Genomic DNA, 17,400 nt, shown 5'->3' on the forward strand with positions numbered 1-17,400 from the left:
TTTAGGCCTGAAAATGACTTTACACCCCCAAAACATTATGGGGGTTATTTACTGAGCTGCCAAAGGCAGCCCAGTGAAGAACCGAGCCGAAGGGAACTGAGCCGAAAGGCATTCGGCTATTCACTTTGGCTCTGTACGGCTGATTGCAGCTGTACATCGGCTAAAGCAGCACAGCGCAGTGCTGAGGCGAAGTGCAGAAACCGTTCCAACATCTGGATCGCCTGAGCCGAACCTCCAGCAGTTCACTTGTTGCTGTTCTCCCCTATTCTCATAGGGGTCGGACAGCAGTGAGTGAATAGCCGAGTGCCGCCAAGCGGCACTCGGCTCGGCTATTCTGCTCGCTACCTCACACCAGCCCCAGTGCATTCCGACACGATTTGGGGCCCGAACGCACTGCATAGCATCCCGATTAGCTCACTGTGTTCTGGGGTGGGAGGGGGCTTGGTGGTGCATTGAAGTCAATGGTACTGCATATCCACGCCCCGGCCGCACCAGAACAAATGGCACATCAACAGACATCTCAACTCTCCCGGACATTCTGCGAGTCTCCCGCTATAAGATAGCGGCTCCCGGACGCCCAGGAGGGAAACATTTTATCCCGGAAAGGTTTACTCTGCTCTGTCTAGCAGAGTAAACCTTTCCCTGCTATCTGGCTTTTATTTTAATTCTCACATTGGGGCCGCCATCAGAGTTAAAAAAACAAAAACAGACCGCATGGAAATGAATAGCTAGGCTGCTATTGGCTATTTCAATTTGCAATAGCCAATAGCAGGCTGGCTATTGCACCCGCCCTCTGCTGCTTTCAATCAGCAGAGGTGGACTTGAAGTTATCCATCAGGTCCTCCTCTGCTGATTCACAGCAGCAGTGAGCGGGTGCAATAGCCAGCCTGCTATTGGCTATTGCAAATTGAAATAGCCAATAGCAGCCTAGCTATTCATTTCCATGCTGTCTGTTGTTTTTTTACTCTGACAGCAGGAGCTGTTATAATACAACAAAAAAAACCGCATAAGATAGCAAGGGAAGCATTAGCTTCTCTGCTATCTGCCATCATTTTAGGGAGGTGCCTTCTCACCCAACCGCATATGGTAGGGGGGGTGGGCACCTCTCTGAAATGAGAAGGGCACCTCCCTGAAATGAATTCTTCCAGGTTGGGATGCCTGCATCAATGCCTGCGTTCCAGTCCGATGCAATCAGAAAAAATGCTGCATGCACTGGCTGCAGTGCCATTGACTTCAATGCACCGCCACACCCCCACCCACCCCAAAACGATGCAACAAAACCTCTGTACATTTTATCCCCCCCCCAGCTATATCTCTTTGGACTAGGAACACACAACTGGATTCAGGCCTGGACACTGTCCTGCCTCAGCAGGGAGCGTGTAGGCAACCTCAGCCCTCTAGCCATGGTAACACTACATATCCCCTCATGCCTCTTTGGGAGCCTTATGGGATTTGTAGTTTCACCACTGCTGGAGGGCCGTGATTGCCTACCTCTGAGGTGTGTTCATCTCTGCTTCATAAGCGTATCTGGGGGTCCCTATGTGACATTAGGGGTCTTAGAGACCCCTGATGTCTCCATAAAGATGACCTGTTATGTAAACTGGCTATCACTTAGTCCCCTATGTGATAGCAATAAAGTTAAGTGTAAAAAAAATTAATTCCAGGATCAACAACCACCTGCGTCCTCACTCTTCTAGGATCAACAACCACCTGCGTTCTCGCTCTCCGAGGATCAACAACCACCTGCATCCTCGCTCTTCGAGGATCAACAACCACCTGCGTCCTCGCTCTTCGAGGATCAACAACCAACCGCGTCCTCGGAACTCTTTTAGGATCAACAACCACCTGCGTCCTCAGGGCTCTTCCAGGATCAACAACCACCTGCGTCCTCGGAGCTCTTCCAGGATCAACCACCTGCGTCCTCGGAGCTCTTCCAGGATCAACCGCCACCTGCTTCCTCTGAGCTCTTCCAGGGTCAGTAACTAGCTGTGGCCTAAAAGCTCTTCTAGGATCAACAGCCACCTGCGTCCTCGGAGCTCTACCAGAATCAACAACCACCTACTTCCTCGGAGCTCTTCCAGGGTCAGTAACTAGCTGTGGCCTAAAAGCTCTTCTAGGATCAGTAACACAATGTGTGCTCCTGATGATATACATCACACACACCTGAAAAGGTAGTTTTAAGGTGTGCTTTTCTGCTTCTTAAGCTTATGCTAAGGTGGTCACTTTAATACCAATATGGTGATTAGTGGGGGGTGGGGTGCCAGCTTCACTTGAAGGCACACAAGGTTGGCAAACCCATTTATCAATATGATCTGTTCTTCAGATTGCAAAGACAGACAAGAATACACAGCCACGTCTTGTGTTATTGCTAAACATGGCTATTATTTTAGTTTCTCTGAAGGATTACTTAAAGTAAAGCGCTAGTGGGTTGTTTTTTTTTCCTGGGGGAAGTAAGGGACAGGTAACATTTCTGTTAGAACCTGTCTGTGGACAAATTTGTCAACCTCTGGTCTTGCTGGAGCGATTTCATGGCACAACCTCAGTCTCCAACTGGCGAGGAAGAGACTTAAGTTCAGATCCCTCCCATTGATGTGACCCTTCGGGCTTGTTCACACGATGTCCGGACCAGAACAGGTCACTCCTGCACTAAAAAGGCATCCCAATGTACCCCTATGTGTTTTATGGGCTCCAGTTCTCACCAGCGCAGTCCGTTCCGGACAGAAAAAATACTGCAGGTCACATTTTATAGGGTCCGGAACGCGCACGAACGCATCAAAAAACGCGCCGCCCTGCAGTTAACAGCCCCACACAAAAAAAAAAAGGAACTGGTACGCGCTAAAAACGCTCTGCAGGCATAGCACCGCGTCTGCAGATCTGCACCAGAAAATGGTGTGAACAAGCCCTTAGACTACATCAGACACCCATATAAGCAATGAGGGGTGTAGGGGACACCCAAAATGGAGCCACCTAGTCCCACCCAAACCCATCCCCCATATATCCCTCGTTACACACCCTTATACTCCCTTGTTCTTATTTCTATCCTTTTGGGGCAAGAAATCCCACAGATATGTGGGTAACATTTATTATCTGATCATTAGTTATCCCCAATTACTTGCTCACCTTAGAGGCTAGGGCGTCATGGGTCCCACGTGGAAGGGCCGAACAGCGGCGATCCTTCGGTTCCCCCACAGGAAAGCAATAACCGAAGGCCCTCGTTTCTTAAGAAAAGCGAGAGCCGACTCCTCCTAATTCATGCACTGATTCCACCTTATCAGGAATTTGAAGCGCTCTGCCTCTTTATCCTGGTTCCGTTTCATTTTCTTGCCTACATGTTTGATGTATGTAATTGTCCTAATATACCGACATCATAAGACGTAGTGTTGATGCTTACCCTACAAATGTCAACAATATGTTTTGGGTTTGTTTATTGTCACTGCTTTCGATCAGCTCCTGTAACCTCGCTGATCAGAACTTTTGTTAACTATTGTACAAAAACTTTTTTTCTTGAATAAAACTTTATTGGAAACAAAAAAAGACCCTGTCTGTGAACCCATTTACTACACAATTTCAACCAGTGTAAGTACATCATAAAATAAACCCAATCCCCCGTAGGAAGACAACACTGATACCAGTAATAAAGACCATGTGAAGGGAGGTGTGTTTCCACAGCACTCAATAAAAGGATTTATTCAGCAACTGGTGATCAATATAATATATTCAGAGAAGCGTATTGCTCAGACAGTGTCTTTCATGATCTTGGTCAGTTTCTGGATCTTGGTTCTGGTAGACATGTCAATGTATTTGTCTCCAATGCCGACAAGCATTCCACCCAGGATAGTGGGGTCCATCTGCAGAAAAAGGAAACCGATATTCAGAACTTTCACATCAATATGCCCACTGAAGGTTCTATGGCCCAATACTGACCGCACTCATTTAGGTGGCTTAATAATCATATCAGCTGAGGGAGTCAAACATCTGGGTTTCTGACCATTCCATTAGGACTGGTCAAACCAGCAAACAATGTTTTCATCCAGTGTGCATACGCAATGAATAGTGACAACATGACTCAGATTGTGATGAGCACTGATCAGAACAATCAGAACAGCAGAAATCTTGATTCACCTGAATATTTACACATATAGTCTTGACCAATCTCCAGAGAATCAAAAGGATCACAATTCGCTGGCTTCATCAACTGATGTATAGGCAAATATTAAGGGAAATCAACGTGCAGATGACAGATTCTCCTGAAAACATAATTTGTATAAAAAGAAAACATTTCTAACAGTCAATATTTGGAGACTCAGGCCTCGTTCACACCATATGCAGTGCGCTCTGGTCAGATTCTGGCCGGAATGCACTGCCTCGCATTGCGGGCGGCTCACTTTTTTCCCCAGGCAGGAGGGGGCGTGGCGGGCTATTGAAGTGAATGGCACCGTAGCTCCGCCCTCCGGCCGCAATCGGATCGCAAGGCACATTGTGGCTGCAGTGCGGTCCGGTGCGATCAAAATGCTGCAAATACTATTTTGATCACACCGGACTGTGCCTTTGAGATCCTGTGCGGGTGACCGCACTGCGGCCGGAGGGCGTGGCTACGGTGCCATTCACTTCAATGGCCTGCCACGCCCCCTCCTGCCTGGCAAAAAAAAAAGAGCCGGCCGCAATGCGAGGCAATGCGTTCCGGCCAGAATCGGACCGGAACGCACTGATTATGGTGTGAACTAACCCTTAGTTTCTGTTGAAAAGCTTTTTAGATAAAGCTCCTAGCAGATAACGCCCAATAGTCTTTCAGGCAGGTGGACTGACTTCCTGACAAACACATTGCACCCATTTTTACCTCTTTTCCAAATACGCTCATATTTTACAGGTTACAACCACCCAATGGTGCACAACATGTAGCTCAGGGAGCAGTAATCCTAACAAAGTGCACAACAAACCCAAGACTTTTCTGGTGCACAATACCACTTCAGCTGAACAGTTCATATTTTACATCTTCGTTATAGCACAGCTGTCAGGAAAGACACATAGATCCTCCATTGGTGACTTCCTCCTTCTGAAGCTCCTCCAGCTGCCTGGCTGTAATGCTCTCATGTGTTAAAAGTTCAGATCACTTTCCTAGAACAAGTATGCAGAAAAGAACTTCAGACTAGCCTGTGACTTTGGTAATCCGCAAACTTTGGTCGAGGTCAGCAACTCAAAAGGACATACAACCTATTAGGGTGCATAAGGCCCCGTTCACACCTAGGCGTATCGAATATGCGTGTTTGTCGCACGTTTTTACCGCGATTTGCGGTAAAAAAAACGCGCGACAAACACGCGTTTCCGAGGGCTACTTGGCTTTATCCCAATGGAACCGCACGACAAAAAGGCCCCAAAGAAGCTCCTGTACTTCCTTGGGGCGTAGGATGTTTTGTAGCGTGTTCATACGGCCTGAAATACGCCCAGGTGTGAACCATACCCATAGGAAACAATGGGATTTCGGTGAGCGTTTTGCAGAGCGTACAAACGCGCTACAAAACGCCCAGGTGTGAACGGGGGCCTAACAGGCCATAAAGACGTTCACTTTACCCATATAGGTTGATGACATCATTACCCTGGCACACATCAAGAGTCTTTGAGTCTGGGGGATCGGCCGCTCAGACCCAAGCGCTATCATATGGGGGAATGACACATGCTCCCCAATACCCAGAAGCCCCGCTCTGTTGTGACAAAGGAGTGGCGGTTCCGGAGGAGCGCAAATCAGCACGCATACCTTGCTGGTGATCAGAAGGCACTGTCATTATGTCACGAATGGGCGAAGTTAAAGTGTCTCTAAATAGCAATTTCAAAAGGAAGTCAGCAATGGCAACCTCTATCTTTCTCTCATGACAGGTTTATTTAAAGCACATCTGTCAATAGTGCGGCCAATCAAACTAACCTTGTCAGACAATTCTCCATGACATTAATTGGACAAAAACTGCAATGTGAGGCCTCTGCAACCTACTCAGAAGCATCCTGGACTATGGTCAGTGTAGACTTTTCTACAAAGCCAGAAGATGCACCCGGGGGTTTTCGGGGGTCTTAGATTACCCTGTAGCGGAATTTTGAGAAAAATATTCCATGCATCACGTAGTATCTGCTGACAGGGTTAGTTATAGATGTAGGCGTTACTCAGATGAAGTACTGTACATTGCCTGGAAAGTCATACCACACCTTTATCACGATCATGTGATCACTACATAGAAATAGACTCCTACCTTGGTCTCCAATTTCAAAGATTCTCCTTTGGCAAGAAAGCCATTCAGAGCAGACTTCAATTCTGTCAAAGTTGCTTCATCCAAAGGCTGAAAAGAAAAAAAGGTCTTGTTGGTTACCAAACATAGCACTGACTCAAATATTACATGGGTACACAGCTCTCCATGAGAAGTGGAAGTAGAATTTCCATCATGGCTTTCTGCCTTAATCCAAAAATTTCTATTTTTATAGAGTAACAGACACGGCAGGCAATGGGACTTACTGAAGCAGTAGTGATGGAGCAGGGCACCTCTCCTCGATGTGCGCTCATGATCTTGGCAAAGGAACTAATCACACTAGTAGTTTTACTTAGACGACCGTTCTCAGCCAGCAAATCTACAACAGCAAACAAATAAAGTTCATGAGACACAGAAGTGCTGTCATTAGTATGCTACAAGAGATGGGAAGATCCCCCGCTATGGTATAACTACATGCATTATATACACAGTGGAAACCAGTTCTACAATGCAGACGTTGAACGGTGCTGCACAATTCAACAACCTCATCTAGTTGATATCTATTGTATATATCTGTCACTTCTCCAAACAAAGGATATGTAAACCCGAACAATTAACTCATATCTGCTTCTTTTCAGTATGTCAAACCATTGAGAGCATTCTGATAGATCTGTTCAATACATGCAAGACATGAGTGAATGCTGCCAAAATCTTTATCAGCTGATAACTTCCTGTGCTGATCCATTACATTGTTCTCAGCTCTCTCCAGAGCGAAAGAACACCTCACCCTATGTTATGGAGAAAAGAGATGAGGTTTCTGAAGTCCTGTCCCAGTGCAATCCCACAGATACAGTACAGTGAGTGAGCGTTAACACACTTTAGGACAACTGAAAAAACACAAACCACAATGCAGCCACCGCATCGAAGAACTGTTAAGCCGTTTCTTGGGTTTCGATACGCTTAAAGTATACTTAAAGCCTCGGCTGTTTTTGCATATATCTCCACTGCTAGCAAGCAGTAGAGATATGAAAAAAGTGTAAAAAAAAAAAAAAACGCTTTGAAAAGGGTTGATACTTACCTGTGTCTTCCCGTCCGAAAATGTGAAAAATCTCAGGCGGCCGCGAAGCATCTTGGGGCGGGCGCATGCGCAGATCACATTTTCGGCTGGGACGTGAGGAGAGACACAAGGTAAGTCTATGGACGGCGTGCACCCGCATGCAGACACCGTGGGACAGGAAGTGCCAGCAAGGACAGAGGAGTCAGCGCTGGATCAGAGACCCGCAGTAGCGCTGGAGGGACACATGAAAAGGACAAGAAAGAAGATCGGATGAAGAAACATCATTTAAGTTAAGTGCTGACACTAACATTGGGGGAGGGAAAAACATTTTTGACTTTAATGTCACTTTAAATGAAGAGGAATTTCTTCCATCTCCAACCCAGAGCAGTACTTTTAATTTTTTTTTAATTTTTACCCAATAGCACCACCTGCTATAAGGCCCCGTTCACATCTGACAATAGGACCAAATCGCATGAGTCTCACAAATACCTCCACGAGACTCATGCGATCTGCTGCGGACAGGAGGTGCTATACATTACAATGGCAGCTGTTCAAGTAAATCGCACAGACAGTCTATTCAAATTTGAAAAACATAAATGGGGGGAATTTATCAAAACTGGAGCAGATTTGCGCTGCAACCAATCAGCATGCAGTGGGTTGTGCCGCGTTCTGGGCCATTTTTGGTTAATATATATATATATTTTTTTTTATTTAGTTTAAATGGGCTTTCAGTGCGTTTGCATGCGTTCCAGAGCAGGTAAAATAGGGTTTGCTGCAGTTTTTTTTTACCTGCTCTGGAACGGAACGCTGCAATGTGAACTGGAGCTAAAAATACCATAGGAATACATTGGATGCAGTTTGGCTCCGGTCTGTAACTGCTCTGCTCCTGGAACGCACTTGGTGTGAACAAGGCCTTAATCGAAGGAGGAAACTAATGCAAATATTCTGAGAACTTGCCACACTTTCATACTGTGCCAGATCCTCACTACTGGGTGAAGCATAAAATTAAATTGCTCCCGGATATACTTTGGAGTTAACATCTCTAAGGGCATCAACCTGTTATCACAAAGTATTTGATTCCTTGCTCCCATTATGTCCGATATGTAGAACCTTCCCATGCCTTCTGTTCTCAGTTCCCTAGACGGGTTATTCAGACTGTTAGCTATTGAATGTCTTGCCAGGGAGCAATATTCCCTGAAAGCAGTCTTCGGCTTCTATCATCTACTCCAGACCATCTACTGTAAATCTTACCCGTCTACAAGCCAAATGGACCACTAATTTTCTGTATCTGGATAGTGAGGATTGGGAAGAGGTCTGGCATACAACATTTATGCATCTAGCGTAATGTGCGCACAGAACGGAGACCTCAGGCTGGACTTACTGACAAAGTTGGTGGTAATAGGGGAAAACTTCTCCTTTGTGAAGAGATCGGTAATGGTCTTCTGTTTCATTGAGCGCTTCACATGAGGGTTAGTAATGACGATGGACAGTTTGGGGTCCTTAATAAGTGTCTAAAAGATAAAAAAATAAAAAACACATGCAAATTGTTACACAGATACACAATACAATTGGTAATTCGCCTGTTCAGCACACTGTTAGCGGTAGACCTTTTGATCAGTTATTTGATTTGAGTAACTAGCGCCAGGACTTTGGATATAAAGTAGAACGGCTACCCGCCAGTGTTAATTTCATAGACTAAACATTTTGCTAAAGTTATCAGGCGCATGTTTTCAGCGATGAAAACTAAACGAAAACCAAATAGGGCTAAAACTATGACGAAAATACATTGCAATTTTCGTTGACTAACAAAAATGGGAGAGACTACAGGCAGTCCCCAGGTTACGAACAAGAGAGGGACAAGACAGGGACTGTAGGTTTGTTCTTAAGTTAAATTTGTATGCAAGTTGGAACAGGTACATTTTTTAGGTGTAACTCCAGCCAAAACATTTTTTAGTTTTGGATAGCACAGGGAAGGGTTAACCCCCTGCAAAGTTTGTTTTGCTGTGTGTGCCCCTGTTCAGAAGATTTCACCTCACGTTCTGTCCCTGTGACAACTGGATTGTGAAAATTTTGGGTTGTCGTGGAACCAAGGATTAATGATAAAGCTTCAGTGGAGACATCTTTTTTTTCCCATGATAACTCTTACACGAGTGATTTTCGCTTCTAGGTGTAGATTGCCTTTCACTTCCTGTTGTTTCAAGGACAGGAAGTGAGATTAAATCTTTCTAATGAGGATACAGACTGCAGTAAAAACCTCACAGTGACCCGGAAGAAGAGGTGGGGACCCCTCGTCTGCACGTCCAACAAGAACCAACTTCATGTAACGTACGTACAGTACTACAAACCAGACGCAAAAAGGCGGGCACTCCTCGTCGGCACGAGCACGGTAGCATTACAACTACCCCTGCTGTACAGTAATAGCCTTCATTTGTAAGTAGGAATCGGATGTATGTAACTCGGGGACTGTCTGTATTGCATCTATTTGGACTTCCGGCTCCCTGGGAGCAACACCCAAGCCCCAGTCCTCTGGCTATCAGCAGCTGGATTGGCCGAGACACAGGCTCCATTGGCCTCCCTGCCGCCTGGATCAATGCCCGGCAAACCGCAGAGAATACTCCATCGGATTTGTCGACTATTGTCACTCAAGTGTTTCTCCTCCCTCTCTTCCTAGCAACGTGTAACAGCCTTCTCAGACTTGTTCCCTCCCTCACACCCATTTATTTCCCCATTAAAGTTAAATACAAGAGACATTCTATATCACAAAGGATAAATCTTTGTATTGCATGTACACACCTTAATGCCATGAGTAATAACAGACTAATAGAGTTTTACTCCAGGATTATAGAATGAGATTGGGAATTCGCGAATTGCTTAAAACCGAAATAAAAAAAAAAAATAAAAAGTCAGGCCGAAACCGAAAAAAAGTCAGGCCGGCGTCTCTCCTCCCACATCGCTCAGCATATATATATATATATATATATATGCTGAGCGATGTGGGAGGAGAGACGCCGGCCGCTCACCGCGCTCTCCTCCTGCAGCGCTCTGCTGTCAGTTTCTCTCCTCCCCGCTGCGACACAGAGCAGCACCCAGCAGGGGTGGGGATGGGGGAATGGGAGAAAGCAAGGATGCGCCGATGTAGCGACAGGAAAATGGCACTTTCTTATGACAGCACAGATCACAGAGGGTGGAGAACAGTATAGGAAAGTTATACAAATACGAGATGTGCGCCGGTAATAAGATGGAAAGGGAACTCCAGTCAGAGACTTTTTTTTTGAGAGTGTGGGGATGATAAGAATCTGTATATTAATAATGACCGGTTAGAAAAGGTTTCTCTTTGCTTCCTGTCAGGTCACCAATACAAATAAAATGTGGGGCCATTTTTCCAAAGGGGACACATATGTATACTTCTACAGAGCTGGGAAGGGTTTGAATGTCAATCAAATTTATACTGCTGCCCGTGTCCCCAGATATGCCCTCATTTGCAGTCCCTATTATAGGTGTCACTGGGACAGGAAACAACGGGCAATGCCTGCAAATATGGTGAGATATAATTACAGACAAACACGGATTAACATTGCTTTTCCGGCATGGTATTCCAAATCTGAGGCCTGTTCATAGGATGCCATAGGACAGCTCTGCTCCTATAAACAAGGCCTGAAGCCTGTGTGTTTACTGGTCATGTGATCTCAAATAGTCACTCATCAAGCTCACAGCATAACTGGCTTTTGTAAAATGTCATCTTTGTATCTAGCTCCCTCTTTACTACCTGAAAGACATTTCATTTGTGAAATCTATTGTCCCGTTTTATCGTATGTTAGAAAGAATTGCACAAACGTCAGGTGCCCAAAAACATGAAAGCCGCCCCCTGGGAAGGGTAACCCCCCACCCCCACCCATTACAGGGCTAATACAGCTAGTTTTGAGTGAGGTTTATTTTATTATTTCAGATATACACAATGAAGATCAATGGCTATAATAACATTCTGCTTACCAATATTCTGGTCAGTTCCTTTTCCACCTGATCCAGTTTCTTCTCTTTGAAGGCAGCAGAGTAGAGAGCGTTGGCATAGCGACCTTCCAGGCCAAATACCTGGACTGGGGGCTACAAGGAACGACAAATAAAAACAAAGTCAGTCGAATCAATTACAGATTAAAAATGAATTTATAATGGTATGTGTTTTTTTTTTTATCTTTTAGTGTATTTCCACTAATGCAGCCAAATTGGGTTAACACCTATTTTATTTTTATTATATGTTCCCGTTCAAAAATGCAGCTCCTCTGCCTCTCTCCTCCCTGCATAACCTTTTATGTAGCTGCATGATGAGGGAAGAGCAAAACTATAGAGTGTCTGCTGACATCACATCCAAGATGGGGCACCCAGCAGAAATCTCAGAGCTTTTGGAGGTCTACACGAGGGAAACTTTTATATGTAAAGAACATGAATCAAATGCACATATAGATCTTACGGAAAGAGCTGCGTAAAAATGAATGGTCTGAAAACCGGGTCTCTAATGCTAACAAAAAAACTTGCATAATAAGTTCAACTCCCCTCCCCCCAATAACTATTTACTGAGAAATGTGTTACCTTACAGAGCAGTATGCAACAATGACAACAGGCGATCAATCACAGCATGGCATATGGGATATAGTGAAACTTACCCTAACCAGCTTGGAGACTGGTCTGGACACACTAGTGCTGAAGGAACGCACCTAAAAAATAATAATTCTGATAGTTATACAACTGAAAGAGTAATTCTTCATTGCTAAAAAAAGACGAAAGCATCATGTATCCTAACAAGCTGGCCCATGCCCGATGTGTAGCTATACAATAAAAAGGTACATTTTACATTTGCTCACAAAATTCTATAAAATAAAAGTTTACACACACACACCCGAAATTTATAAATTGGTCAGGCCAAAGCACGAGAATGTTTTTTTTAGTCCCCTCTGATCTCCGCTGCCTCTACCAAACACAGGCAGGGGAGAGCAGCGGGGACACAGACCAAAGCTTGCCGCAAGCACCCATTGGGGAGGAGAAGCTGGGGATGAACTACATTTTTGGCCGGTTTCTTTGGTACCATCGAAATTTTGCCCATAGTACCATTTTCGGACAAATTTTTTTTTTTCGGCGCATCCCTAATTTTCAGTGACCCAGCATTCCATCGGAGGGGTTTATTCCTGCTCATAGTCCTGATCAAACCACTATACCACGAGCGCAATTCTAGTCTTTGGACTCATTAAAAGAGAACTAAGGGGTAAGTGTTTTTCCCCATAGTTCTCTTTAGGGTCATATACTAGCATCCTCCCGTGAAAAGCTCATTATATAGCGAGCTACAGCTACACCCCCGTAGGGGTGCGGGTTTTCTGGCCGGGACGCATACAGGATCCATTTAGGCGTCGTATGACTACGCTCACCTGCACCCCTACGGACCTGCAATTGAGGTGAGCGTAGGGCGGTGTAGCCCCATAGAGAAGGACGGGGGCTGCGTACTAATCACACGCAGCACCTGTCCTTCCCGGCAGCTGCTTGGTACGGCCCCGGACGCAGCACGGAGCTGTACGTGCAGGCCGATTCGTGTGTGAATGGGGCCTAATACTGAAACAAAACAAAAAATATATATATATAGAGGTTTCCAATAGCAACCCATCAGGTTTTAAATAAAGGACACCAGGTTGCTATGGGTAACAAGCCCAGCTCGTCTCATCTTGTTACCCTAGAGGTAATGACACAACCCCCTGGTGTGGAGGAGCCTCCGACCTTTCATACAGCCAGAGGACGTTCTGTCCATGCAGAGCACATGTGACAGCGGGAACACAACCGAGACAGGGCGTAGAGAAGGGCCGGTAACAACACAGGACACCCCAACATCTTCCACACCAACCCCCAGGCCTCATTCTCGCGCTCTCACACTCAAGGAGATCCTGCCTGCTGCTGCCATCTTCTCCTCCGGCCGCTGCTCTAGGTCACACCGGCACCTCCCACAGGATAGGTCACGTCGTTCGCCTGTCAACGTAAGCACGCTCGACGGGGTGCTCAAATCCGCAATGCATGCCGGGGAATGTAGTGTGGAGAATAGAGCTGCTCACTGCGCATGAGCGACTGTGTAGGAATTGCTGTGTAATTAATGAGTGTACTGTTCACATTAAAAACAAATTCTAATGTGTCTTTTTCATACGTACACGTTAGATGGATGATTAAACACCATGTAATGGTGTGTTATATGAGGCACAGGTCTCATGTTGTAAAATAGGGACATTGAATAGAGAAAGTGTTCCCCAAGTGTCCCCCATTTAGGGTCAGCTCTGTCATCCTCAGCTGGTCCCCCTATAGGTCTGATGTATGGATCACTATACACAATGGGGGGGGGTTACCAAACCTGGAGCAGACAGAATCTGCTCATGGCAACCAATCAGCGTCTGGCGTCAACTACACCAGATTCTGTCTGCTCCAGTTTTGATAACTTCCCTTCATTGTATCCATCTGGCCTGTTAAATATACCATTAGATGTGTTTTGTTATATCTTCTAGATCAGCGGTTCTCAACCTGTGGGTCGGGACACCTTCGGGGGTCGAATGACAATTTGTCAGGGGTCGCCGGGAGTCTCCCGCTATTAGATAGCGGCTCCCGGCAGCCCGCGAGAGAAACACTTTCTCCCGTAAAGTGCTCTGCTTGGAATGCATAGCTAGATTCCTATTGGCTATTTCACTTTGCAATAGCAAACTAGCTATTGCACCCACCCACTGCTGCTGTCAATCAGCAGAGGGGGACCTGCAGTTCTCCATCAGGTCCCCATCTAGTGATTATCATCATTATTATTAATAATAAAAGCTGACACAGCAGTGGGTCTCAACCTGTGGGTCGCTGTGTGATTTCTGCTGTGCTAGGTGAGAGTCCTTCTCAGCCCTCTCCTAACGCAGCAGTATCAGTTCTCCCGCCACGCCGCCAGATGTTGCTGCAGCAGCCGCATCAACCCCAAATTTTACCGTTGGGGGTCACCACAACTTGGCAAATGTTACCAAGGGGTCCCGGCCCTAGAAAGGTTGAGAACCACTGTTCTAAATAAATGCAAAAAAATAGAAATACCATTTGACCCTGCCAGAAATCTTCTGCTCCTGTGCTGCACTCTTACCAGTTTTCTCTGAGGACTACAGAACACCTCCCCCGTGTTAGGGAGATGAGCACACTTAGGAGTTCACCGGAAGTGACACGATAATACCCGAATTTTGATGCATTTGCCAATGCCGGAACTGTGAACAATACGCCTGCAAAGTTTGTAAATAAGAAGCATACGTGATTCGTGCACATTGTGCTCCGCACTTACTGGCTGGCGGCAGAGGAAGACCTTGTTCGGTAGTTCTAAAACCTTTCTTGTCCCAGGGTGACAATGCTGCTCCTCCATAGATATAGCACAATGAGTGAGCGTTGTCACCCTAGGGCAGGAAGTGTGTTACTGGCAGGATCACCAGGTGAAAATAAGAAAGAGAAAAAAGAAAACCAATGCAGCCGCCGCATCTAAGGATTGGTAAGCTGAACGTTTGAAATTTTTTTGTTCTTGGGTTCAGATGCACTTTAACTACCAACAGTGTTACCCTGAACTTTCATCCAACTTCTACATGAGCTCTAGCAGTGCACTGTTCCTCCAGAGGGAGTTCCTTGAGACGTGAACAGTGGTGGATTGATATCCCGCCTGAATACACTGACCAGCAATGCAAGAGGTTTTGTTCCACTGACCCCCAACCATTTCCCCATCTGCATTACTTTTCTGGTCTTTATTATTATTATTTTATTTCAATACATACCCAGAGACTGACGGAGGGGCTACATGACTGGGGGGGAGGAATAGTCCCGGGAGAAAGAGTTAAAATAAAATGGGAATAGCTGATTGGACGTGGGAGTCAGGTGTTCGGGAGGAGCCGCATGGGAAGGAACTGCGAGGGCTGAGGGACGTCCTCTTTCTGGAAATCGACGAAGGAAGCAGGTTGTCCCACCCTCCCTCCCTGAATTTAAAATAATCACGCACCTGAGCTGTACATAAATGAATTGTTAGCAGGGGTTTTCCTGAGAATCCAAGAACTGAATGCCCCTGTCCATCTTCTCCACAACTGTTTCTCCTTTTGGCCTGATGTAGAGATAATGCAATTCTTAAAAAAAAGTGTTATACAGCACTACAGCCTCGTTCACACCAGATGCAGTGCGTTCCGGCCCGATTCTGGCCAGAACGCACTGCATTGCAGCCGGCTCACTTTTTGGTGGGGCAGAAGGAGGCGTGGTGGCCAATTGAAGTGAATAGCACTGTAGCCACGCCCTCTGGCAGCAAGAGATCGCAATGCACATTGTGCCTGTGGTACGGTCCGATCAAAATGCTGCAAGCACTATTTTGATCACCCCCCACCCCCCGGACCGCAGACACATTGTGCCTTGCGATCCCATGCGGCCGATCGCATTGCGGCCGGAGGGCGTGGCCACGGTGCCATTCACTTAAATGGCCCGTCACGCCCCCTCCTGCCCCACCAAAAAGTGAGCCGGCCGCAATGCGATGCAGTGCGTTCTGGCCAGAATCGGGCTGGAACTAGGGTTGCCACCTGTCCAGGATTCACCCGGACAGTTCGGGTTTTGAATGCTCTGTTCGGGTTTCATGGCAGCAGAAATCTGGACACAAGATGTCAGGCAGACAGGGGCAACCATAATTAAGATAGGGGCTACTGGCCCCCCACTGAAAATAGTCTCACCTGGAATATTTGCATATGAATGGGTGGCACTATTTAGATATGAATAAGCCACGACTAATTTTCCCCAAAAATTGCTTGCGCGTCTCTAGAGTGTTCGGGTTTCACTTGAAGAAAAGGTGGCAACCCTAGCTGGAACGCACTGCATCTGGTGTGAACCTAGCCTAAACCTTTCATGCAACCTCTAAATTGTTGCATCTGTTATTTCAAAAGGCAATGTATGCCGAACAGCTCTAAGGCCATCCTAAAGAAATTTAAACAAAGTCTGACCTTTGAAGTGATTAAAAGTCAGATTTCTAGAGCTGGCCATACACCTGCAGATTTTCTATGGTAAGATGGAAAAAGTGCAACAGATTCTGATTGGATGGCGGCATTGTTCAGGTGTTTTTAGAGCTAGCGGGGCCGACTAGCAAGATACTGAAGCTTGGCCCAGCGGGAGATTCCTCCATCCACACAGTTTAGCGTAGATGGAAGAATCTGTTGCACTTTTTCCATCTGACCATAGAAAATCTGCAGCCTTACTCACAGTTCGCCGCCCAAGGACCTGATGCAGATTTCAGGTGAATCCAACTTCATGTGTACATAAGATCTCAGTAAGAGCGCTTGCTGGAGACCACAGCAGGCGCATCTGTCAGAAAATTTAAAGTGCCGGTATCGGCACTTAGGGTCATGTGTCCGAGTGTTAGCTGGCCTGAAACCCGGACACAGGACTCTTGGGCTTGTTCACACCATTTTCTGGTCCAGATCTGGAGCAGATCTGCAGACGCGGTGCTATGCGTGCAGTGCGTTTGAGTGGGGCTGTAAGTATGTTAGCTGCAGTTCGGTGCGTTTGACGCGTTTGTGCATTTCCAGTCCATTTCCGGACCGGAGAAAATGTGACATGCAGTATTTTTTCAGACCGGACCGGATTGCGCTGGTGAGAACTGTAGCCCATAAAACACATAGGGAGACATTGGGATGCATTTTTCGGTGCAGGAGCGCACGGTTCTGGTCCAGACAGAATACGGACATCGTGTGAACAAGCCCTAAAACCGGACTGTCCAGGAGAATCCCGGACAGTTGGCAAACATATGTTACCCTGCTGCTATGACATTTTTCATAGATCATATCATGTTTTTGCCGTTCCACTTGCACATTTTGGGGATCCCCTAGGAGCAGCCCCCCCCAGGTGTTTACTACACACATAGAATCTGACATCAATGAATAGCCTTTTTTACTGCATTGCATTGTGCTTTAGCGTTTAGGATGTTTTTCACATGTCTGTTCATTGCACTTTCAATTTCTGCCACTGGGTAGCAGATGTTTACCATGTTTAACGCATCTTCCTTCGTCTCTTTTTGTAGAGTCTTTCCTCTTTTCTTTCCTTTCTATGGGCATGCCCGGAAGG

General features: G+C 46.2%; 1 protein-coding gene across 1 annotated transcript; it reads right to left on the reverse strand.

Annotated features, from left to right (window-relative positions):
• Positions 1 to 3,648: 3,648 nt before the first annotated feature.
• Positions 3,649 to 13,305, reverse strand: ATP5O (ATP synthase, H+ transporting, mitochondrial F1 complex, O subunit). The gene is made up of 7 exons (XM_018555145.1): positions 13,217 to 13,305; positions 11,946 to 11,996; positions 11,278 to 11,388; positions 8,669 to 8,798; positions 6,497 to 6,609; positions 6,237 to 6,323; positions 3,649 to 3,848 (listed from the first exon to the last, which is right to left on the reverse strand). The coding sequence occupies exons 1-7, from the start codon at positions 13,223 to 13,225 to the stop codon at positions 3,735 to 3,737; spliced, it is 615 nt and encodes a 204-aa protein (XP_018410647.1). The 5' UTR covers positions 13,226 to 13,305; the 3' UTR covers positions 3,649 to 3,734.
• Positions 13,306 to 17,400: the final 4,095 nt, after the last annotated feature.

Source organism: Nanorana parkeri, unplaced genomic scaffold, assembly GCF_000935625.1.
Source record: "Nanorana parkeri isolate BGI_ZX_2015 unplaced genomic scaffold, ASM93562v1 scaffold186, whole genome shotgun sequence".
Lineage (NCBI taxonomy): Eukaryota > Metazoa > Chordata > Amphibia > Anura > Dicroglossidae > Nanorana > Nanorana parkeri.

Bases quoted from the DNA above. Each gene is read 5' to 3' on its own strand.
- ATP5O (XM_018555145.1), bottom strand. The intron at 8,799-11,277 runs GTAAGCAGAATG...TTTATCTTTTAG, and splicing joins AGGAACTGACCAGAATATTG to ACACTTATTAAGGACCCCAA. The intron at 3,849-6,236 runs GTAGGAGTCTAT...CTTTTTCTGCAG, and splicing joins CTTTGAAATTGGAGACCAAG to ATGGACCCCACTATCCTGGG.